Source organism: Melanotaenia boesemani, chromosome 13 (genome assembly GCF_017639745.1).
Source record: "Melanotaenia boesemani isolate fMelBoe1 chromosome 13, fMelBoe1.pri, whole genome shotgun sequence".
Lineage (NCBI taxonomy): Eukaryota > Metazoa > Chordata > Actinopteri > Atheriniformes > Melanotaeniidae > Melanotaenia > Melanotaenia boesemani.
The window spans coordinates 25,133,883-25,160,063 of record NC_055694.1 but is presented as its reverse complement, the minus strand read 5'-3'; the positions used below and the strand labels follow the sequence as shown (position 1 = coordinate 25,160,063).

The 26,181-nt window shown below is 37.6% G+C and overlaps 1 protein-coding gene across 1 annotated transcript in view; it reads left to right on the top strand.

Moving 5' to 3' along the window:
- The window catches only part of ctnnbl1 (catenin, beta like 1), a 61,474-nt gene that overhangs the window by 21,015 nt on the left and 14,278 nt on the right, over nucleotides 1–26,181 (top strand). Inside the window, exons 11-13 of the mRNA XM_042003613.1 lie at nucleotides 2,741–2,922; nucleotides 10,278–10,375; nucleotides 11,782–11,862. Coding sequence (XP_041859547.1) covers nucleotides 2,741–2,922; nucleotides 10,278–10,375; nucleotides 11,782–11,862 — 361 coding nt within the window. The remainder of the gene's footprint in view (nucleotides 1–2,740; nucleotides 2,923–10,277; nucleotides 10,376–11,781; nucleotides 11,863–26,181) is intronic.

Below are 26,181 nucleotides of genomic sequence, written 5' to 3'. Positions count from 1 at the left end.
ACCAATAAAGAATGAGCAGGAGTAAAATATGACTTGTATTTTGTTAAATCTTCTTTGCAAAGGAATGAGTTTTGTGTCTGTGTTGTCTGAGCCGGCAGGCTTCTGTACGACTGCAGTTTTAAACAAAGTACAGGGAGATGTCTGCTTTATTAAATTAAACAATAATCCCGTGGCAGATCTCACAGACGCAGCAATTATTTGCACAAGCAGTTCCTTTGCCCAAATTGATGAGACATTAGCATATTTGATCTGTTTGAATCTAGTTTTAAGGCTGCAAAATGACATAAACCACAATGAACAGTAAGACATTTCCATTAAAAACTCAATTTAGGCCTCTTTATGTTTTTGGAACATAAAAGATTTCACACCTGGTGTCTTGATAAATTTCAGGCTCAGCCTAATGCTTGTCAGACTGGGTGCTGCAACTGAACCTGAGATCTACCTAAGCTATTTCTAGCGGATTTGTTTCTAGCTGGTTTTGAATGCATCAACATTTGTGAAAGCAGAGCTCTGCTTTGTCAAATGAGTTATTAGTTTCTGGTCAGTTATCTGCATATTTCAGTGTTGTTGGCTCTGCACTGGCTAATTAACTCTTATCTGGCTTCTAAAATCTACCCCATATAAAAATATACTGCTGTTGTCATGCTAATATCCACCAAACACATCCCACTGACCACTTCAGACTGTCAGAAGGTAGTTCGCAACAGCAGGATGTTGAGTTACGTCTGCTGTCTACCAGCTGAATTGCCATAGTTTGGCTTTGGCAAGTATACTGCAGATTACTCCCCCTGCCCTCCCCAGCCATCTATCATATATAATGTGTTTGTCTGCACAACCAGACACAACTGCCTGAAATATGTGTCCCTCCTATGAGATAAACAGTGTCATCTGTCATTGGTGGAAATGGAGGAAGTGACACTCTGACAGACAGCTACATTTCCTTGGAGGAGGCGTGCAGTGGAGTGGAGAGTGTAGACAGTAAAAACATTATGTTTTGCTTATCATGGCAATGCTTTGATGATTGAAAACAGATGAATATTTGTACTGAAGGATATTTGTATGACAGAACACGCATTGTAATGTTATTTAATATCTTATATGACAGATTTATTTGAAGCTCTCAGATGGTCTACTCGACCCAACAGTGCTTTCTAATAAAAAATAACCAAATATATCGAGTGGGAAGTAGAGCCTAAATTTAATTTATTTTAAGCAAGCTCTGTGTAAGATGGATTACATGTTATTGGACTCTAAATGATGTTTGTGATAGCGACTGCGCCACCAAACTTTGCTCAAACCTGCTGTAAATCATCTTTCATTCTGATAAATACTGACCTTCTGTCAACATTTTTTTTTCTTTTTTAAATTTCAGTTTCGCTAGATGCTCCTCAATGTCTGTTTAAGGGTATTTCTTCATCTTAACTTTAATAATAATCTTCAGTAAATGTCTCTGGGAGGCTGTTGTAATGGATGAAAAAAAGTGTCATTTACTCCAGAAAAGTCAATACGCTGTTTTCAAGTTTCAGAACACATTAAATCTTAACACAGAAATGCTAGCAGCACCTTAATGAAAAGTTTGAAATGGAAACTGAATAGTAAAACTTTTCCTCCATTCTCTTGGTTCATGCTCAAGTATGATGGATGTATGTGTAAAACTCTTAAGACTGATCACTTAAAAATTTGAAATTCTTTTTGGAAATCGAGGATGCTGCTTCCTCAGGCCAAAGTGGAGCGGTATCATTAGAGTCTATGACGTGGGTCAAAGGATTTAGAACATTAATGTTGAATAATCTATATTGTCCACAGCTGTAGGAGCAACATTTGCTGCCATTCAGACTGCATGTTTTTTTTCCTTTTTTTTTCTGCAAAAAAAATACTAAGCTCAGTTCTGCACTTATTAAAACATTATCCTCCATAGAAAAGGTTGGGATAATTTGTCTTTGACCCAATTTCAAGCAGATGTATTTTTAGAATTATTCATCAATCACTGCTTTTTCTAAATTTATATTTTAGGTTTTTGACATTTTCCAAAATAGGATTATATAAGGGGACATAGGAAAAAAAAAGAAGGAAATATTAAATACAGCCTCATGGTTGGATGGAGACTTCAGTGCTAAATATTATCTTGCTGAAAATCAGCTATCTTAAGTATTTTGCAAAATGAAAAGAAAATGCTTTAGGTAGAACCATAATGTTGGTTGGAGGTAGTCAGAGGGAGGTGACAGTCACACTAGATGAGAGATTGCAAAAGGTGGTGTCAGTAGTAACTACAGAGGATGTAAAGCATCAGTAATTTGGGGGAAAAAAGAAGAAAAAAAACAGTATGATTTTGAAGAATATATTAAGTTGCTGCAGCAACTTGTACATTTTACTTTAAACTAGATGTGCAAACCTGTTACATGCAGCCAGTTGACATTTGTTGGCTTCATCTGGTTTGTAGCAGCATAACTGTAAAATACATCTAGAAGTTTTTGCACACTTTTAGTGTAAAAGTATCATTACTTTTGATACTTTTATTACTGAGAGAAAAATTTTCAAGCTGGCGTTCATTTTTATCAAATCTGTCATACTTCTGAGCAAAAATATCCCCCTTACTGGAGTTTCATATAAAAATAAATGTGTGAAAAAGTGTGGCGTTATTGCACTTGAAATTCTAAAGATATACTGTATCATTATTTCATAACAATAAAGTGCATGTTAATGTTACTGCATGTTGATTGTTTCTTCCTTTTTCCTACAGAGAGAAGAAAATGTCTCGAACCAGTGCTCTGAAGGTCCTGGACCATGGGATGATCGGACCAGAGGGAGCAGATAACTGCCATAAATTTGTGGACATCCTAGGCTTGCGAACTATCTTTCCGCTTTTCATGAAAACACCCAAGAAGATGAAGAAAACTGGTACTTCAGAGAAAGAACATGAAGGTCAGTTGCTAATTACTTCACAGCAAGGCCGCACTAACATGATTTCTTCACAAGGGCTGCAGTGAGCCGCAAATATGTCACCCAGATTTAACCTCTGAAAATAATGCGACCTTTGGGGCCAAACAATGGAAGCTATGAGATAAATCTTCACACTGTTTCTCAGTGATATACTATCAGCAGCAGATGTGATTTTAAGTAGATGAAATAGTGTAGTGAAGACCAAACCAGTGGGTTTCAAAGGTTCCCAGTTAGCTGAGGTCAATGTGAACATTTTATTTCCACTCAAGTCTCAAAGTTTTTATATTCTGGCATGTGCAAACTTCAGTGTGAACAAAGTATAATTCACTTTATATAAATGTCCATTTTGGTTCCTCACTTAATATTGTACAGTACATTAGTATTACAATAGCATCAGGAAGGTTTTAATGAACTTAAGCCTTTTATCTCTTAGTGATTAAATGACATATTTTAGCAGTAGGATAAAGAGTTTTAAAGGCCACTGGTTTATTGTTTTACATTTCTAACTTTACCACAGAATAAATGACTCTATATTCTGAATATTCAATATTTCTCTCAAGTCATGTTAGCAATAATGACATTACCACTTAAAAGTTCAATTCAAAATTATATTAAACTTTTGCTTTTATGAATATGATAAAGTTTGAGTTGCAGGTGGTTAAAAGAAAAGCAATTATCAGGGCTTCTTTTCCAACCTTTTCCAAAAAGACTAACTCATAATTTTAATTATTTGTCCCAAAAGAAACATTACTGGTGGTACTAATTCGAGTGATTACGCTAACCTTTAATTTTCCAGCTTTTAGTTTTGTGTAAAGTGTGTAGTCACAGCCTTTTTCTTTGGACAGGCTCTGTCCTAATCTGCTCATGTATCATGGTTTGCCACCTCCTCGGCCTGTCAGTTTACACTATCAATCCAATCTTGATTGATTTTCCTGCCTGTGCTCTCGAACCTCTCTTGTCTCTGAGTGAGAAATAGGAAGTGCAAAGAAGAGCCAGAGATTGAAAGACAGAAGGAGAGAGACATAGGTCCATGCCATAGAGGACAAAGAATAAAATGGAAAAACGGATGAAAGACTGAAAGAGAAATTAGTAGCAGCCTTGTCCATTTGTTAGCTCTTTGTTTGTTTACCTACAACAAAAATGTGAAGCGCCTCCTCTCTCTGTCTGTATTAATTAAATTTTATACGTCTCCTAGGGTTTCTCAGCTCTGCACAGGAGAACAAATTGTCTTCCATTGTGTTGCGTATCACCCAGAGGCTCAGTAAATTAACCTTTGACACCTCCATGTAGCCGAAGGAACAGTATGGAAGATAACCCTGCCTAGCAGCAACCCCCCTCACCAACTTACTCTGTGTGTTGAAGCCCCTTACAGGGCAGGCGCACTCTGAAAAACAGACTTTAAAAGGAGTTGTTGAATTCTACCATGACTGGCTTGACCAGAAATCAAGTATCACAGCATGTTTGCCTTAAGATCATAAGCAAGAAAATTCTTAAAAATAAGCAAGACGTAAATAAATATAAAAAATTAATACATTTCTTTAGTCCCAAAATCCATTTTATAAAGCAAATTTTAATTCCTTTTTAACATATTTGTAACAGTCCTTACTGTTATAAGGTACCATTTACAGTAGTAATTAAAGTACATGTGGAGCCTTCTGATGTCAGGGAGATAAAACATTATAGAAACACATTTGTTTAAATTGCCTGGCTTAATTCATTGGTGACAATAAGTGGGATCATTTCAAATATTCATACTTTTAGGGCTATTAATAGTTCTTTCATGTTATTCTTTGTGATAAGAGCTGAGCTGGTTTAGGATCTTTCATCATGTGTCTGCAGTGTTTTGTCAAACAGCTATAGGTGTAATGAGATGCCTGTCGTAATGTAAGACATACTGAGTGAACCAAATCTTTCTGTAAGGCTGCTAATTGAAATACCATTAATCAAGTGGTTCTCTTGAATAACACAATAACACTGTGGATTAATTAACTATCACATGCTTCAAACAAAAGTAATTAGGCAGTAGCGACCTCACTATCCTTGGTCCTCTCTCCTTTTGCTGTTATTCCATTGCTCTGTCTTTTATAAACCTCAGTCCAAAGAATTACATTTTTGAAATAGACAGCCCAAATGACCAGAGACTGCTAGGCTGTATAAGCAAAGAGAAAGCATAATAATATAAACATTGTCAGTAGGAAGAAGAAAACACAAACAAAAAAAAAAGAAAAAAAAAGAAGGAAACTGGAATTTAAAAAAAAAAAAATCAAAAACAAGAAATTACATTTTGCTGCTCAGGAATATTCTTGTCACGGCACTGCAACTTGTTTTGAGGTCTCAGTTTATTGGTATATGTACTTTGCCATTTCCAGTACAAATGAGATTGTGTGATGGAAATTGGTGGCAGCCAGTTCGGTGGCTAATGATGCGAGCGAGAGGGAACAGAAGTAAACAACTAATTTACATGGCGAGGCACAGAAGTCTTTGCTGCGTCTCCGGCTCCAACTTGGAAACGTGCGTCTTTGTATGCCCGCATGCATGTTCATGTTATGTTGGTATAGAGTGAGTGCACAAGAGGGTGAGAGAGGGCTCTTTGTGCCTGGTATAATTTGAATGCCACACAAAAAGCTTTCAGTGATATAAATGCCTGCATCATGACCCTCGTTTTCCAATGAATGCACTGAAATAACTAATGAGTGAGGCATGCTGGCACAAAGAGACCAGTATTAAGATCTTATTTTATACCTCTGTAGTTCTGTCGCTTGTTCACATTGAGAGTAAAATGAAAGAGCCAGTCTAATGGAAACAGAATGCCTTTATTGAAGCAGTACTTCTACCTCCTGCTCCTATGAGAAAAAAAAAAAAAAAAAAAACTTCAGCAGCTTTATTACAAACACAAATCATGGAATTTTATTAGGCCATTATGTCATCACAACTACTCTCTCTTATGATTAACAAATGCAAATTTTTTTAATGAGGCTATAATAGGAAAATTTACACATCAGGATTTAATAAAACTTGGATCACATATTTTAATCAAAAGCAGAGCCTCAAAAACACGTAATTGTCCTCCTAGCACCAAGCAGCTTTGGCACAGATTGAGATCAGTAACATTTCACAGGATACAAATTTGATTGTGATCTTTGTTTTCACAGTCATGATGTTTAATCCTGTTATTAGTGTCTCAGATGAGGAGATTTGCTGTTGGATCCATGTGCAAAGATGGACATAATTACCATCTTCTTCACGTATGTCTTTCCTCCTGTGGGAATTGTTCAATATTTTGTCTCTGTAAACTTGTGCGAATGAACAACTGGCACATTTATATTTTTAATTGAAAAACAATTAGTATTCTGTTCAGGAAGGGACAGGCAGGACATTTATGAGAAATGCATCACTCAGTAGGAGAAGTTTATTAGCTCAATCCTTTTAATATGAGCCCTTTGTAATGTGCGGCACATTTTCTTTTTGTACAAGCGGGACATTCCTCAAGGTGCAATTAATTTGCAACATGCTGTATGTTTCATTAGAAAAAATTATAAAATCACAATAACATTTGGTGGTATGAAGACCTAAGGGGATATGTGTAAATATTTTCTTTCCCATTGATGGGGTAAAGCCAGCCATACTGCCTGATGTAGACTATGCTGCAACTGTTTTCTCCTAGCATCAAAGAGGACTCAACATATAAAGAATAATGCCTTCTGCAGCATATTTTCAAAATATCTCTGTTCCTGAGCTGCAAATCATAGCAAATATTGCTCCGTTTTGCAGTTTCTGTTTAGCGTTTTCTGTACTTCCTACTCTAGTGAGCTTTGAGTAATTACAGTAAATGTTACATTATGATGGAAGCAGTTGAAACTGCTACAGTTCACGTTTCAGCCTTGCTTCTTCAGACAGCGAACACAGACTGTAACTCCTAACAGACAAGCCTGTGGTGTTTAGAGGCTGATTGCTCTCTCCAGGGCGTCATGAGTCCAGGCCCAATCAGCACCACCTATCTGCTCATATGTTGTTCAGAATTACACAGCACTTACTTCAGCTGTTGATTATTAAATCAGTCCATGCCTCTCTGGGTTATTTGCATGTTAACTTAGTACTTTGTATTCCCAAGGGGTAAAAAATAAGCCATATAGTGAAGGATCTATTAAGGAAAAGTGAATGCTAGCATTTGGATATTTAAGGTATTATACAAATTAAAATATTATTCTTTGAAGTTTTAATACAGACTTTGTTCATAAAAAGTGTTTGTTGTATTGCTTTATATGAGGGCAAAGTCTCATTATTTGTGATTTCATCAAGTTGGTCAGTTTGAGCATGAAAACAGACGTATGGATAAATTTGACTAAGTATGAAGGTAAAGACGTTAAAGCCGAAGTTCAGCAAATAAATGATTATGCACAGAAATCACACTGAACACTGAACCTCTTCCAAGTGCACACACTTCTAATATTCAGGCCTATTTATGCTCCCTTAGATCTGTTTCAAACGTTGTCATACGCCACCGCCCTCATACTTCCATGCATGTTTAACTTTCCCACGGTTAAGTCAAATTGTCCACTACTGGGCAGTTCAGAGTTCCATCTGCATATCTGTCTTCAACTATATATTTGGATTAAAACAGTTTTGATTTTTGTGGCACATGTTCAACTCTGCAGAGCAATGTTCAGCAAATGGTCATTTATTATCTGAGCAATTTGTTGTGCTAACATAAATGGTTATAATGCCAAGGGACTTTTTAGAAAGGGCATATTGTTTTTAAACATGACGCTTTGGAAACACAACAAGTCCACATGAAGTTATACCACAGTGAAATAAGACGTCACCTATACCAAAACTCATGTTCACGTTATCATAAGGGGGTTATGTAGCTCAGATGTTAACCACAAAATGATTAAATTGAGTAAATATTTATAAATGTTAAGCTTTTATTTTTAGTAAACCCTTTGTTAACACTTAGAGGCGGACACCGAGTGACTCCGCCTACTTGTTACAGCACTGCTGAAAAAAACTTATCTTGCTTGTGAAGTCAATTTAATTTTGACCTTATTTTATGTCCAGTTTTCCAATGTGAAGCAAAACCTGTAGATGAAACAAGGATCACACACCTGTCTAAATGAGGATGCTTTTTGTTTAGCCATGCCCTTTCTCTGTCACCTACAATGCAAGCATGCATCCACCCCGTTTCTGTTTAGTTTTAAACTCTTTTGAGAGAGGGCCACAGCTAGCGATCAATAGCCTCCTGGGCAGGGTGTGGAGGTGGTGACATCAATTACCAGTTGGATCAAGTTGATAAAGTGGTGTCCTTTTGGAAATGGCAGTTAGCCGCCTTGTCATTGTGTACAGGAAATAAGGTTGTCTGCATTAAGAAAAGGGATTCTTGGACTGAACCAGCCTGATGTGCAGCTAGAGCATAATTGTGGTTACAGGCAATAACCATCTTACCACTTAGTTTATAAGTGGAAGGTTCATTTGGGATTATTTACATTTTCCTCTGATCCATGACAAAAACATGCCCAAATCTGAGGAATTTTTAGGCATGCTTAATTAATCTTTAATAGTTTGATGTTGTTTGATGTTTAAAGATGGTTAGAGTGAAAGTGTCCTCAGTTAAAATAGCCTCATCTTAGTATTGGACACCAGTTCAACTGTTGGCACATGCAAGTTCAAACCAAATATGTCTTTAAATTTACCAGATGGCCTGAGAACAATCCCCAACTTTAATGTTTTACTCTGTTAATGTTTTAGTGCTCACTTCCTAAAAAATAATAGAAGAAGTAAAAGTCAGTTTTTATTCTCAATGATTTAACATAAGCATTTTTTGTCATTTTGTTAACTTCCAAATAGATTTAAATAGAAACAAGGGCTGAATTAAAACAGCATGGAGTCTCGTGTTTCGAAATAGAACACATTGTGGATTAAGTTGCCTGTTATGCCATAATTTGTGAGTAAGATGTGAAAAAAGCATATTCACGCTTCCATCAAGAAAATGTAGTTTATCGAAGGGAACTCTTGATAAGTAGTTAAAATTTTGTTTTTGAGTTTTTGCTGCTTCTATTTAAATTTATGAATATCTACTTAGAGATATTTTTTAGCGTATTAAATTAATAAAGTCATCTTTTCAGGGACTAAGAGACATGATCAAAAGTGGCTTCATAAAACATTTAAGATTACCATCTCTCACTAAGTCCTAGACTTTTTCCCCTTGAATTCATCATTGATCAACATTTGGCAGTTTATTTAATCTTTATAGTCTTCTGCATTACTTCTAACACAGCCTGACTGTAGTTTTTGAATATTTTTACAATACATTTTCAGGCCTTTCTTTGCTCATATTACCACTCGCGAGAAGCATTTGTGGTTTGTGAAAGAACTTGCATCAGCACGTGGTACAGGCTGTAGTTTCTCAGCCTTCATGTCTTGTAGGCAAAGATTCTGTGGGTCACAGGTGATTGCACAAAGGGAGCTGACAGCAAACACGACCCCTTTTAAAAAGCTGAAATGGGATTGATTCCTGCACTCTTGTTGCTTAGCAACTGCAAAGCCTTGTTGAGAGAATATTGACCTCTTGTTGATAAAGTCCAATTACATTTTTTTTTTTTTGCCTGTGCTCTGTATATGTAGAGATTTTACAATGACATATTCTGTTCTGCTGTATGTACTGTGCATTTTTCATTCAGTGTCATATAGAGAAATATCCTAATAAGATTTTAAGCTCCTCTTTAAGCATCTGACGAAGAGGATATTTGAATGTGATACATCTTATGTAGCTGGAATTGGGTTTACAAGGACTAACCAGTTTCTGTTGCTAATTCAGTCAATTAACATGTCTGTAGACCTCCTGCTAGCTAAATGATCCCAGAGCTGCTAGAGGCAAAATTCTATCGCTGCTTGAAATGTAATTCGGCCACAGCCAAAACCATAACACATGTTCCAGCATCGCCTGAAATAAAAATTGATTTCAGAATTTCATTTACATTTTCTCCTCTTGCTGCTTCATACACTTTGAGTAAACAAATCCACGTTGAGTTAGCTTCCTGCTGTAAATGTAAATGATCAAGTGCTAATCAGTTTGTTTTTTCAGAGGGTTGTGATTGAGAGTGAATGAGGGTTCTTAGGGATCTTTCTTTTTTTGAGTCAGAAGAACTGTGCATCAAAGGTTAATTATAGTTCCCGCACCTACTGGCTGACAGTCATCCTACTGTAAAATACAACAAGCTCCCTAAAGTCAAAGGAGATTTATTCACCATGTTTAGTAATCTTCCTGACATTCTTCTTGGCGAGAGGTTTAAAATGTTGTCTTGGTGTTATAAATGAGGTTTCCTTGTATTTTTCCTCAGAACACGTCTGCTCCATCATCGCTTCCATGCTGAGAAATCTGAAGTCCCAGCAGAGAACCAGACTGCTTAACAAGTTCACAGAGAACGACTGTGAGAAGGTTTGTTTCCAACATGTCATTTTTGCTGTTTTTGTTTTAACTCTCTCTGCTTCCCATTTTGTTTGCATCCACTGTGCAGATTCATTTATCATACCTATGAAGTTTTTCAGTGTTTGTTCATCACCAGTAGGTTTTTGTTACAGAACATTTTATAGTCCCTGAAATTAATTTGATTATTTATATTTCAGCTAGGGCTGGGCAATTAATCGATAAAATCGATAAATTAAATTTTCCATTTCTGGAGATTTATATTTATGAAAATCTGGATTTTTTTCCATAGTTAGTTAGCAGCAGACTTATCCTTCCCTCCACACCAGAACAGTGTTTGTCTCACAGTTTTTAAGTGAAGTGACCCTTCACTCATGCCTAGTTAGGACACAACCTTCATCAGGGGAATTATTTCTGCAGTGGATCCTGTATGATAATGATTCAGATGGAAAGAGATCACGGACGCAGTTGTGTCGCGTATTTCTATGTATGATATGAAGTCGTTTATATGGTGGAAAAGCTTTGACATTATATGCTTTATTTTTGCTGGCATTCATCTATATAAACAAATACATGTTTTTAATAAGTTTATTTATGTTTTGTAAAAGATAAAAAAAAAAATCAAATAAAATCAGAAATCAGATTTGGTTATAAAAAAACTGAGATTTTATTTTTAGGCCATATCGCCCAGTCCTACTTTCAGCCATTGACAAGAGGCCATATGCCCTACATGACGACACCATTTTCTTTAAAAAAAAAAATTTTTTTTCATTCACATTTACCGTATGTGTTTCTTTTTGGTCTTCATAGATGTTTTTCATCAGGTACAGATTATTTACCCACTTTTAAGGCTGGTTGGTGATACATTCAGGTTGTTTCTTCCTTAATTTTATCTTCGGTTGTTGCTTTTATTAAGTAACAAGAATTTCATATTGATTTTATTTTTCCATTTTTTTTGTCTTTTCATTTAAATATTAAAGTGGTCAGCTTTTAGACATCTAAAGAAATCATTAATTATTCATTAGTTATTAAGAATCAGAAGTATAAGAATAATAAAAACAAGAATTATAATTGGGCAGTAGTCTATAAGCCTGGTACTTTTCATGAACCCTTTTGTTTTTTTTTTGTTTTTTTTTTGTTTTTTTTAAGAGCAAGTCCAAAAAACTGTACCCAAAAGAACTAAAAGCATTTAATGGCTCACTGACCTGCAGAATGCATTTAGTTACTAATATAAAATTATTATTGTGTTATGTATTTATTATAGGTAGTATTTTTTCCTATTTTCCCTGTCATATTTTTCAGTCTCTGCTTTGTACCCTCTCTGTTCCTTCCCTGTTTCTCTTATTTTCTCTTTGCTTTCTTGTCTGCTACATCCCTCACCTCACCCCCCGTCTGCCTCTGTTTCATTCTGTCTCCAGGTTGATCGACTGATGGAGTTACATTTTAGGTACCTGGAGGCTGTTCAACAGGCTGACAAGAGGATTGAAGGGGAGAAACATGTGAGCACCTCTTCTTTTTTTTTCTTCCATCCACCCCTCCCTTCCACGTTCTCAATCTGTTAGCTCAGTTTTACTCTCTGTGTTAATTCATTGCCTTCATTTCAGGCAGGAGCGAGTGAGTTCTGCATATCAAATTTAAAAAAAAAAAAAACATTCATTTGGCCTTGGCATTTTTTGTCATTTGGTCTTTTTAGTTTAGCATTCGTTAATTCAAATGTTCAAGAAACAAGCTGTCATTTGTTTCTTTATAAATAAAAATGTTCAGATTGCAATATGCTCTGGTATCTACTGCAACCCCTGTTTCAAAGGGAATGTCAAGAAATTGTCATCTACTTTTGGTAGATAAGATGTTCAGTTCTACAGTGTCACATCCAAAGCCACCAGAGGCAGAGACCTAAAATACCATCACAGTCCTGCTGGTAACAATATGACAGTTTACAGAGGAATGGGAAGTTTGATGGCTGTGTGTGAGAGCTGTCTGTGTGGGTGTGTGTCAGTGCATTGAGAGTATGTGTTACAGAGAGTCACAGATAGAAGATAAGTGGCCAGGCAGGGTATAATGGCCAGAAAAGAAAGAGCATCCTGTTTTCAGAAAGCAAGAGAGTCACAGAAAGAAACTGTAAATACCCTAAAAGTGTGGCACAGTTAAAATCAGAAAATGTGGGTAAAAAGGTAAGTAGAGAAATGGAAAGAATAGAGAAGGAGCTTGAATGAGAAAATGAATGACAAGGGGGAGGGAGGTGTGGGTGGAAAGCGATAAGTGTGAGATTCCTATCTAAAGATGACAGAAGATTAATTTCTTGGACAGACAGCGTGGTGGGATTGCCAAGAAAAGGCCAGACAGTTTGACATTCTCTTTCCCTCCCCCTCTTTTTTTTTTCTTTCTCCCTGTCTCCCTCTGTTGCTCTCTGGTCTGTTCCAGTGGGATGGTAAAAGTGTGGCTTTATGATAACCTGGTGATAAGAAGCCTTGCTCATGTGTGCAGCTATTTTTGAAGCCACACTGTTAGCTTTCCTCATTCTGGGAAGCAGACACAAACGAGAAAAGAAACGATAGAACACCTACATCCTTTTGAAGCATGGTAACCCCTTTTTATTCATTATACACTTTTAAGAAAGGACTATGGAGATAATCTGAATATCTTATAAATCTTGAACTGCTACAAGCACAGGAGCACAGTGTTTGGCAGTGTAGGTGCAATGAAAAAAAAAAATGCTACTATGAAGATTGCATACTGTGTCTCAGTAGATAGAGTGGTCAGTATAGCATGGAGCCTTAAGCCAGAAGCAGAAAGGATTCAATATTGTGTTAGTTAAATTTGCTGTAAGTTCTTTATATAGAAAACTTTCATGATTTGCTGTTCAGTTTAAAGTAGTGGTTTAAAGAAACCTTTTAACTTAAGAGTTTGTTTAGCAGATGTTAACTTGCTATTGAGGTGGTGACATGACATGCTAAAATTAAAGGAGATATTAGTGTTCAGTTCAAAATACTACAGAGTCAAAGGACAACCTTGCATAGCTACTGCATCTCCTGCCAAAAATATGGAATCGCCACTCTTAGAGGATGTTGATTAAGCAGTTTAATTTTTGTTAAGGAAAATCATTTGCAGATATATTTAACAGCTACAGGTTAAGTTTTGATTATGAAAACCCACAAGAAGGTAATGGAGCACAGTTTTGCAAAAGATGTTAGCTGTTTCTATTCATCTTTGTCTGAAGGTGGCACAAGTGCAAACAAAATGGGGGGTTGTAAAAGGGAAGTATATAGGTCAGGGGTGCCCAAGTTCAGTTCTCGAGATCTACCATCCTGCAACTTTTAGATGCAAGCCTCATTCAACACACTTGAATCAGATGTCATCTGCATGCCATTCAGCTCTGCAGAGGCCTGGTAACGAGCCAGGCATTTGCTTCAGGTGTGTTGGAGAAGGGTTGCATTTAAAAGTTGCAGGATGGTAGATCTCGAGGACCGGACACCCCTGATAAAGGCAGACCACAGAAACCTGAAAACAAAGCAAAAATCAACAGTAATGTTTCGCTATTAAGTTATTTCCAACACTCGCATAGCCTTTCTTCAAAAGCTCACACAATTTCTACAGCTGTCATCTTCTTCATTCTTCTTTAGTTTTGTTGTTCCTTTCCTGATCCTCCTCTTCTTCTCTGGTTTGTTGCTTTAGCTGGTTGCATATCAGCCGTTCTGCTGAGCACTGCCCCCACAAATTCCTGTTCCTGTGGTATTGCTCCGTCTTCTGCGTCAAGTGACGGATAGCTAAGCTTCCTGAAAACGGACCAAATTACTCGCATAACAAATGCAGAAGACTGACGAAACTGTCTGGCATCCGTCTGCATATCCGTCTTCTGCGTCGAGCATAAATGGGCCTTTACACAGTTGCATAATTGATGAGACAATGAGTATAAAAACTTGTTAACCATATGTATGGTTTAACTAAAACTGCTGAAATTTTACCTGTGACAATTACTTTTTTTAATCTTTGGGCTTGATGAGTTTACTCTTTTGCATTCTCACATGAAGCCATTCAGAGTGAAGAACATTGAATTTTTAGAAGAATTTGCTGTATTGACTTCTTAACCTGAATTTAAAGACATCATTTAACAAACATTCAAAACACTGACCACCTTATAGAGCTTTGCTTTATTCTTGCTTTCCAGGTAGCAAAATATTTGCTAGTTATTCTTAATCCTGAAGACAGATAATTTTATTGCCTTGATTTCTTTCATGTTGTGCATATGGTATAAAATGATAGCACAGTCTGTGTCGTTTGAGTTAAATGCTGTGGTTTCACTCCTGCTGCTGCAGATCGAATGCTGAAACACCCAAACAGCATTTAAAGTTTATGTGAATCAAAGCCGCCACCAAATGCCACGTAACGTTAAATAAGCTGATAAAGACGCCAACCCAGTTCTGTCCAGCGCCTCAACCAAATCGGCTGCCGTCAGCAGCAATGTTTTATCTCTCGCTGCCTTTTGGTTTCCCCTTGTTAAGCCTGTTTTTAAGGGGTGGTAAGCAAAATGTTTTCCTCTGCAACATATTATCCGCAGATTTCTCAGGAGGATCCCCTAAAAAAAAAAAAAAAAAGGCTGCTGCTGCTTTTTCTGCGTCTTCAGCCCGGCTCCTTTAATAAGCAGCTTATTTTCTTCCCACCTTGGTATCTCTCCTCTCTTCCATCTTCCTTCTCATTCTCCTTCTCTACCTTAATTTTTTTTTTTCAATTTTGATGCATTTCTCAGTTCTATAATCCCTTCTTCATCTTCTCCTTTATCAGTTTTACTTTGTAATATTCTTTCCCTCCCTCCTCTTAAGCGCCTTATTTTTCTCTCAATTTCCATACTTTCTTGCTTTTGATCTACTTATAAATATATTCTTTATTATGTCTTTCCAATCTCCTTTTATCTTGTGCTTTTGCTTCTACATCACACCTTCTCCCATTCTAATCTTAATCCCCTAACTTCTTTCCTTCTCTGTTGCCAGTGTTTTTAGCCTTCTTCACATCCTTTCATCTCAAACCTTCCCTCTGCTCTCAGCTTGTTGGTAACAACTCTTTGAGATTGATGAAGCTCAGCAAAACATGGCTGAGGATGACCTCAATTCTGTAAAATGCCTCGGTACACTTTCCTACCACCTAAGAACTCAGTAAATTGTGTTTTTGTATGTGAGAAAGGTGTGTGTTTTCTTCACTGGCCAATAGCAGGAGTGTACAACGGAAATGGCCTAGATTAACTTTGCTGACAGTAGACAGTTTCAGAGAAAATGTGTGTGACGTTGGAAGTGGTTTTGCACTTGATTGTGATATATTTAGTTGTGTTCTAAGAATAAAATCAGTGTGTGCTCTGGTCTGCTGACTTATTCACACAGTTTTTATTCAATTAAATTTTGTTTGTCACAGCCTGTTTATCTTCCTATCATCACTTCTCTTGTCTGTTTTCCTTGTCATCCACTTTTCTTTCATTTCAAAAAGTCACTGTTCATTCATTTTACTAAAACTACCTGGAGTGCAGTCATCTCATACATGATGGAAAGGCTGAGGTTCATTTGAAAATAGCAAACTCTATTCTTTGCATGAATAATTATATACTAGGTTTATTCAGTTCTTTTTTGTGTCACCTTTAAGTAATCACCATTCTCTATTTGTGTGTGGTGGCTTGAACTTTTTAAAGAAAACTTTTGCTGTGTTGCATTAGCAATACTTAGTTGACTTTATCAAAGACACATGGGTCCATAGTAAATAAAAAAGAAAAAAAGAAATATAAAATAAGATAAAATACACAGTGTCACAAGTTTACATGAAGGCTAAAATGCCAATAAATCCACAACTATGAGTAAAACCGAACTGAACTTAATGCAGGATCAGTCAAAGACACAGTTCCACTATTCCTAGAGTTCTTTAACCTACCCGTACGATTTTCTGCATGTTTCTTTCTCTGTAGCTCCTCCACAAATGGGCAGTGTACATTGGAGTGCAGTATGCTTTAAATAGTCCAATCTTCACTGGAATAGTGCACATACCGCATTTACGGCTAAACATATTGACTAGTGCATACATAAGCTGCATTGTCTATAAAGGTCCATATCTTCAGACAGATCATCGGACAGATGCCGGAAGTGTTTAACCACCGTACAAGCTTTCGGGATAGTACTGGAAAGAGAGAAGTCAGGAAATATTAAATTTTGGTCTTTTCTACTACTGGCAATCAAAATGTTACTCTTCTCTGCATTATAATTAATGTCAAACTATAAACTATATTGAAAGCATACCCTCAGTAACTTTTGAAAGCCAACACTATATGGAGAGAAGATGTTTAGATTGTCTGTATACATCAATAGAAATAGAAAATTGATACAGTAAAATTGTCCTCCAGTGCAAGAGCTGCATGACATTATTATACCACAGTGTAAAATTAATCGAAAGATGACTGAGTTTGGTTAACAAATGCGCAGACACAACACCTTTAACACAATTAACACTTTGTTGGTAAATTTCAGATGTACTGTAGGTATATTTGCTAAAACCCTGTTGCATTTAAAACATTATTTGGGCTGTATAGGTCTTGCAACAAAATGTAAAACCTATGCAAATGATTTGTTGTTGATCAAAATTATTAGACACGACTTCATCTGATAGGAAGACTGTAGTATGGTTTTATGTTATTGGCAAAAATGAATAATAAATATATCAAAGTGAAGTTGGGAAAACTTGTAATATGTCTGATTGGGGCTGTCTCATATGCTGTTAATGAGTCACGAAGTGGGTGAGTACTGCTCTGCTGTAGGAGTTGGGGCAGGAGAGTAAGTGTGCATTTCAGTTTGTCATCCATTGTTTAGTTTTTTTTTTTTTTTGTTTGTTTTGTTTTTCTGTTGTAAAAAATAATTGGAAAAACAAAACACAGCTTGGAAAGATTTTTTTGATATACATTTTCTCATTTGTGTCACTCATCCAAGTAAAGGCCTTTCTCCACTCATAAGCCCAGTTACTAAACCCTCACAGGCTTATGTGATGTCATAGTTGTGATGTTTGTGTCTTTGAGAACATGAAATTGACAGAACACATTATTGTGAAATCTATAACAAACAGACCCAGAATGAATCTCCAGAGCAGGCATCTGTCAGTATGTTCTTCCTACAGATGGCTGATATACACTACCAGTCAAAGGTTTGGACACACTTTTGCCATTTTATTTTAATGGATAGTGTGCCCAAATGTTTAACTAACTAATTTTGTTTTTTTAATTTGGCCAGCTTTTCAATTAACCCAGGAAATTCCTGCAGGAAATGTCTGCAGATGTGTGGAGTCATGCAGTTAGTCTGCATCAGAGGCTAATGCACTTGACAGTTTGATAGGTGGGCAGCCCTGAGCCTGTACACACTTACCAGCAGGACCAATCAAGGCAGGCAAGAGTGTGAGTGTGAACATTGACCTATGGTTTTCAGTGTAGCATGTTTTTGTTTCATTGTTGCATACTAATCAGTATTGGGCTCATCACTGCCTGCTGACACCTGTGGGCCAAAAACCTGACAGTTGAAAAGAAATGCAGTTGCAGTCAGTGTTCTCCAAACAGCTGCAAGAATAAAAAAAAAACCCCTACCCAAAAGTATTTATGTAAGCTTTTCAGAATGTTTCATCCAGACAGCAGTTGCTCATGTTATGACATTTTGGAAGATAAATTACTCAAAGAAGAGACTACTTGTGTTCCACTCTGCAGATATTTTACATGTGGACATTTGGACAAAGCTTATCACAAAGACTAAACCCGATGGTTCTTTGTTACAAGTACCGCATTTTCCAGACAATAATTGCTGTATAAGTAACATCAGTCATAAAATGTGTCATGAAGAGGGGTCGGGGAAAAACAAAACAAAAACCATTTATAAGTCGCACTGGACTATAAGTCGTATTTATTTAGAAAAAAATATTTCACAAAATCCAAGACCAATAACACACATTTTATTTGGAAAAGCGAGGTATACAGCTACACAATAGCACAAAGAACAACAAGATGAATATGCGGTATGTTAACATAACACCAGGGTTTCCTCCAGGAGTTTTTTAAACTGTGAGGGAAAACTAGTCTCCTTAATACACGTAATGAAAAGTTGGTTTAGATGCTAAGAAAGAAAATGTATACATCACACTTGGCATTTAAAGACACTGTAAGACACAGGATGGATGGATGGATGTAAGACACAATCCCACCCTGCCACCGACGAAGTTTCACATTAAATATGAAATAACCAGGTCAATTGCTCATTGCACACAAAGACACATTGTTTTCGGCTGCATATTTTACTGCCTGCAGTTTGTAATCTGTAGAATAGGATTTTCTTCTTGGGGAATTTTGTTTGTGTTCAGTCTTTCTCAGTTGTCTTTAAGTTAATGTTTTATTTAATTTTTTCAGTGGTACAAGAGAAGCAAATACTGTGGTTATCACAAGCCTAGAGTACCCTCTCGCAACGACAGTAATGTTTACCTCTTGTCTTTGGTTCATGTCAGTCAGTATGAATTAACATTTAAAACATGTTAAATTTTATATTTATATAGATAAGTTGCACCTGACAGAGTTGCAGGACCATCCAACCTATGAAAAAAAAGTGCAACTCATAGTCCAGAAAATATAGTACATCTTCCAACACAGTAAAGCTGAAATTATACTCTTGCCGCATCTACGTACGGAAGGGCCAGCATAGCTGACACTGGTGTAATTTGGTCTCGCACTCGAGCAAAGTTTCTCTTCTGCAGTTACTGCATAAATTCAGCGAGAAGCTCCAGAAATATGGACACACTTAAACACAAACCGATCAGTCACAAGGTAGTACTTCCACGTTTTGCAAGCAGGGGTGCATGTCAGGTCTGGAAGAGGTGCGTGTGAAGGCTCTGTGGACCTTTGCAGAGCCTATGGCGGTGATGCCGTAACCGACCTTATGCAGATGCAACGTGGGTATAAATCCAACTAAACACTGCTGTTTGCCATGCACCACTTTGAATAAATCAAAACTGAAACCTCATTTTCTCACAAAGTTGCAAAGTTTTGTTTAAAGTTTATCATATTATCAACTTCTATATCTGTATTTTAATGAGGCCATCTTTTCTCAGCTTACAGTGTTTGCTTAAGCCTCATAAAGAGCATTACATCACACATACACACACACACATGAGTTTTTGCAAAGTGCTGACAAAGAAATCACTTTAATTTTGCATCTAAGCATCCCCCTGGAAAAGAAGGCCCAGGAATAACAATCAGATACACTCACTCATACAAAGCTGATAAATATTCATTATAGAACATTCCAGGTAAATGCTGTTTTTCAAAGATGCATATATTTTATAAACATGACATAAACTTATGCAGACATACAAATATAGTTTTAAGTATACATATACAATAGTCAAACTACACTGACAGTCTTCCAAAATTCACACAAACCCAATGAAACAAGCACACACACACATACACAAATTGCAGCTGAGTTACAGTAAAGGGACTGAGACTGAAAATCACTGCTTATTACTTTGTCTGTACTGTTGTGAGGCTGCCAGGCTCCCCTGGGGTTGCAGTAATTTACTTGTCCAATCCCTCTTTTCAACACGTTTTTCTTTCTCTGCTTCTTCTGTCCGGTGTTTGCCAGAGGGACCGTGCTGACACATAAAAGATATTGGCCACAATGTCAAAACTCACGAGTGGACAAAACCCTGCCCCTGTAATGAGTGCTGCCACACTGCAATGGCGTCGTCTCAAGTTTTAATATCCCAAATGTCCTCTTCCGCAGCTCACAATAATGAATATTTAATGCACTTGTCATTGTTGAAAACCTTCCGGTCCCTGCACAGATTCAGAGGTCTGGCTTGATTCATCGTGTGCTGAACATCTTTTCTTCCTTCCAGTGAGGAAGAAAAGATGTTCAGTGAGGCTCCCCGGAGGTTGCAGCAGGTGACTTGCCTAAGATCATATATGAAAATATTTTTTCTTAAATTTTCTTCTTGACAAGAACAGTTGTTACAATAGAATAGCCAAGTAGGGGGTATTGGAGGTGTAGAGGGCTTACATGGTATATATAGACAAGATCAGATTACGTACAGGTGCAACATTTTTCATGTTTCTAGTGAACTAGTGCAACTGCTTGTCTTTGAAAAAAGAAAAAAAAAAAAACACATCATTGCAGGAAACACATTCCTGCCTCTCTTTAGATATTATAAACCTAATACATGTTGTATATCCATCCACCCTGAAAGGTTGGGTCATGGGGGCAGCAGATAAAACAGGGAAAACTGGGGCCTCTTCCTGGTGGGACCTGCCTGGAACACCTCACCAGGGAAGCGTCCAGGAGACATCCTAACCAAATGCCCATCCTTGGACTTTTAAAGTTTTGATTCTCATCCAAGCCACTTTTAACTTGTCTGTGAACTGCACCAGTGAGAGTTGAAGATTGTGGCCAGATTAAGCAAACAGGACCACATCATCGCAAAAAAGCAGAGGCCTAACTCTGAGCCCACCAAACCAGACCCCCTTAATGCCCTGGCTGCACTTAGAAATTCTGTCTGTAAATGTTATGAACAGAATTGTTGGCAAAGGGCAGTCTTGGGGAAGACTAACCCTCACCCTAAATGGATCAGACCTACTCCGGTTAGTGCAGATCAATGTCTGGCCCTGGCTGTACAGGTACTGAATGATCTTTATCAAAAGCTCTGGTTCCCCATACTCCAGAAGCTCTCCCCACCAGACTACCGAGGGACATGGTCAAAAGCTTTCTCCAAGACCACAAAGCACATGTAGACTGGTTGGGCGAGCTCCCATGCACCCTGCAGGACCCTGCTTAAAGTGTAGAGCTCATTCTCTGTTGCACAAACAGAAACACAAAATATGTGCTGCTCCTCCCAAATCAGAGGTTCAGCTATCCAACTAACCCTCCTCTGCACATCTCCTGAATTGAGCTTACTAGATAAGCTGAGGAGTGTGATCGTTGGAACACACCCTCCAGCCCCCCTTCTTGAAGAAGGGGACTACCACCCTTGTCTACTAGTCCAGGGAAACTGTCCCCAATGTCTATGTGATGCTGCAGAGGCATGTTAACCAAGATAGTCCACAGCATGCAGAGCCTTGAGGAACACCATGTGGATCTCTTTCTGAAATGTTCAGAGTCAAAGCCAGCAGCACCCTATCCTTAATGTCCACAGTATTGACAACACATGCTTTCCCCTCCTGAGTCGCCAGGTGATGGACCAGAATCTCCTCAAAGATGCCTACAAGTCACTACTTACCAAACTCCACCCACATCTGAGTTTTTGCCTCGGTGACCACCAAAGCTGCGTTCTGCTGCGCCTGCCAGTAAAGTGGCCTCATGAACATTACGGGCCAAAAAAGCCTGATAGTACTCCTTCAGTCTGACGGCATCCCTCACTAGTGGTTATCATCATAGGTGTCCGTCATCAGGTTTGTGGTTTACTGCCATGACAGACAACAACTACTTAACAGCCACCTTGACAATGGAGGCACCAAGCGTAGACTATTGAAACTCAATGGTCCCTGCTTCCCTCAGGATGTGGTTGAAGTTCTGCCTTATTTGGGAGTTTCTTTCCGACAGAGGCCACTGCCAGACATTCCCAGCAGGCCCTTACAAGATGTTTAGGACTGCCAGGCCTGACCAGCATTTTCCCCCACCATCGGAACCAATCCACTACCAGGGGTTGATCAGTTGATAGCTCCACCCCTTTATTCACCCCAAGTCCAAGACATGCATCTGCAAGTCCTGTTAAATTATTCTGAATATAGCAGTAAGTTTGTTTAGTTACAGTAGAAATACCACAAAATTTAATTATCCTTTTATAAATACGTGAAGCTGATTTGCATGTCTTACACACCTGAATCTGTAACACCAGATCCTGTCAGTCTGATGAGTTGTTCGATGAGCACTTTGGGTCAGTATAGCACTGTTTATTGCTTGTTCAGCTTACTGGAACAGTCATCATCATAGCTGTCAGCCCTGCTGTTTCAGTCTTCCTTCATTCATATTAAAGCAATAAGGAAAGGTAGCATTTACTGCATTCTTTTGCACTATTTGAAATTATTGTTTTCACTCCTTAATCTAGTCTCACTGATGTTATGATCAAGTGGACTTGACATCATTTTCAGTTATTTAATTCTTCATCTTGAATACTTCTAGATTCCCTTTTATCCCATTATAATCATAAATAGGCTGTTATTCTTTAAGAAAGAGGCAGAGCTGTTCACTCTCAATTTTCAGAACGCATTCAGGTAAAAATAAAAACAATTTGATCATTTCGCATTTAATTTATTGCTGTAATTCAACTTAAAAAGATAAACCAATGTATTATGTAGACTCATATGCAAAGTGAGACATTTTAAGCATTTATTTGTTAGAATTTTGATTATGGCTTACAGCTTATGAAAACCCAAAAAGTCATAATCTCAAAAAACTAGAATAGTGTGAAAAGGTTCAATGTTGTAGCCTCTTAAGTGCCACAATCAGCTAATTAATCCAAATTACCTGCAAAGGACTCCTGAGCATTTAAAGGTCTTTCAGTCTATTTCAGTAAGATTCAAGATCATGGGGAAGGTTGCTTACCTGACAGTTGTGCAGAAAACCATCGTTGACACTCTACAACAGTGTCTCTCAATCCAGGTCCTCGGGACCCCCTGCCCTGCATGTCTTAGACATGTTTGTACTCCAACACACCTGATTCAAATTAATGAACTTCCTCACCAAGTTCTTTGCAGCCTGTTAACGAGGTAGTCATTTAACTCAGGTGTTAAAGTAGGGTTACATCTAAAATATGCAGGACAGGGGGTCCCGAGGACCTGGATACGGACACATTGCTTTACAAGAAGGGAAAGCCTTAAAAGGTATTTGCAAAAGAAGTTGGATGCTCCCAAAGTGCTGTATCAAAACGTCAGTTAAGAAGTTGAGTGGAAGGGAAAAGTGTGGAAGAGAAAGGTGCACAACCAGCAGGGATGACCGCAGCCTGGAGAGAATCGTCAGGAAAAGGTCCTTCAAAAATGTGGGCAAGCTTCACAAGGAGTGGACTGAGGCTGGAGTTAGTGCTTCCAGAGCCACCACACACAGACGGGTCCTGGACATGAGCTTCAAATGTCGTATTCCTCTTGTCACTATGCTGCTGAACAAAACATGTCAGAAGCGTCTTACCTGGCTAAAGAAAAAATGAACTGGTCTGTTGAGCAGTGGTCCACAGTGATCTTTTCTGAATCTGGAGGAAGAATGAAGAGGCAACAATCCAAGACACTTAAAGTGCAGCGTGAAGTTTCCACAGTCTTTGTTGATTTTGGGAGCCATGTCATCTGCCGGTGTTGGTCCCCTTCAGCAGAAAGGCATTTTGGAGATGCTGACTTTGTTTTCCAGCAGGACTTGGCACCTGCCCACACTGTCAAAAGAACCAGAACCTGGTTCAATGACCAAGGAATTACAGTGCTTGATTGTCCAGCAAACATTCCTTACATGAACCCCTTAGAAAATCTATGAGGCATTGCCAAGAGAAAGATGAGACACATGAGACGGTGCAATGCAGAAGAGTTGAAGGCTGTTATTGAAGCATCCTGGTCTTCCATTACACCCCACAGAGCCACAGGCTGATAACATCCATGACACGGTACATGAAGGCAGTAATTCATGCAAAAAGGGCTTAAATCAAGTACTTAGTTCATATACGTGACTATACTTATCAGATGGTTAACATTTCTGTATTCAAGTCCTTTTTTATTGAATTCATGTAAGATTAAAAATTTCTAAGATTTTTGGGTTTTTAAAACCTGTAAGCAATAATCATCAAAATTATAAGAAAAATACTGTTGAAATCACACTTTGCATGTAATGAGTCTAATATATTAGTTTCCCCTTTTAAGTTGAATTATTGAAAGAAGTTAGGTTTTGCACAGTATTCTAATATTTTGAGCTTCACCTGTATTTGGGGAAACGTCTTCTTATTGATCAAATTCCTCAGGATGTGACAGAGGGGTGATTGTGAATTATAACGTGTACCAAATTTGAAATATTGCACAATTCTAATCATTACTTTATTTTTACAGTTTCATTCTTTTATTTTAAAACTATTGTTTCCTCTGGTTGAAAAAGATTCTCCAATAACTTCACAGTCTCCCACTGGACAAAAAACTTCTAAGTTAGGGAGAAATTAAGTTAAAAACACTGCTAAAATGATCACAATGAACTATTAATGATAAACAAAGAAACAGAAGAAAATTATACAACCCAAATATTACATTAAAAAAACGGAGCCTGAGAATAAAACAATGAATTCATAAAAACAAACTTTCCAATATTACAGGGGTGTTTACATAAATAAATTTTAGTCATTATTTTTTTGATAACTTGATGGACATTCAAAACACTTGGCTAAATTTCTCTGCATTTATTAGTCATAATTTACTGTAAAAAGAGTTATGTTTTGTGTTGTTTTTGGATCAACTGCTTTGCTTAACTAATGCAGCTTGGTTAAAAAATGCTGGGAAAGCTCTATTTTTCAAGCAAGAGCACATGTGCTATTACAAATCCTTACAAATGGCTCAATCTGCTCATAGTGGTCAGCTGATCAGTCAAAACTGACAGAGTGCATGACAGACCTAGGAATTTGACATTTGGAGATAGCATTGACTCAGTACTTTACAGCATCGACCGCCCACAGTCTCATGAGGCCAGTAAACAGAAAATAACATTGACAAACCTTTACAGAGCAAACAGGATACTAATGACACTGCAATGTTGGTAAGACTTTATTTCCTGATACATTTTTCAAAATAAAATTAATTCATGTATTTATTTAATTGAAAAGCATACAATAAAAGCCCCCAAAAAAACATGAAACATGTTGACCTAAGTTTGGATTGTTTTCTCTTTTTTCTTCTTCTTCTTCTTCATTGCGCTACTTACCAGCCTTTTTATTCAAATTCTAGTGTGTATGCTCAGAAAGACTGCCTGTTCTGGGGTATTGTGAAAGCAAAACCAAATTTTGATTAGAATCAAAAAAGTGGATTTGTGAAATAAATGTGGAAGAATTTGGGAAAAGTTTTGATACAAATGTGATCCACCCAAACCCACTCAGATCTGATGCAGCTCCATATTTAGCTGTTATGTACTAGAAACCGAAGTTGTTCTGGAATAAACAATAGATGAACGAGTTTTCTTCTTTGTTGTGTGTCTCATCATCTCGTTTAGTAATTCTTGGTGCAGTGCTGCCTCTGGTGGAGAGTGGGATGCGTTATTTACAAAGTCATATTTATTTGAGTAGTGCAGCGTAAACGCAGTCTTGGTTTGGAGGAATGTTGCCACCCCCCCCTCTTCCCGAAAATGAACCGTGTTCTCAATTGGACCAAGTGTAGCAGACTATCCTGGTGTGAATGCACCCATAGGACCTTTTAGGGATTTCACTGCAGAAGTACTTCCTGGTGCTAGTCTACCTCTGGTTGGGAATTAGTGTTCTAGAAAGTGGAGACATGGACTTTGCTGACCGAACAAAACACCAGAATCAAGCTTTTCCCTCGATACTGGTGTCCTAATGCTTCTTTCGAAATGTCTTAGATGAATCAATCTATATCTATATCATTAGCCCTATTTCTCTATATCCACATATGCATAAGAAATTACTGAGTTGTGCAAAACCTTTTAAATAATTCCTCTAGTAGTTCTATGTTGTTGTGATGTCAATGGTCAGTCATAAGGTTGACATGAAATAGACTTGTTTCCTTAGAGAAACTGCACAAGGTGAATTTAGATGCTTTCTTTTCAGCCTCCCTCGGAAGTGACATGCACGTTTTGTGTTTTATT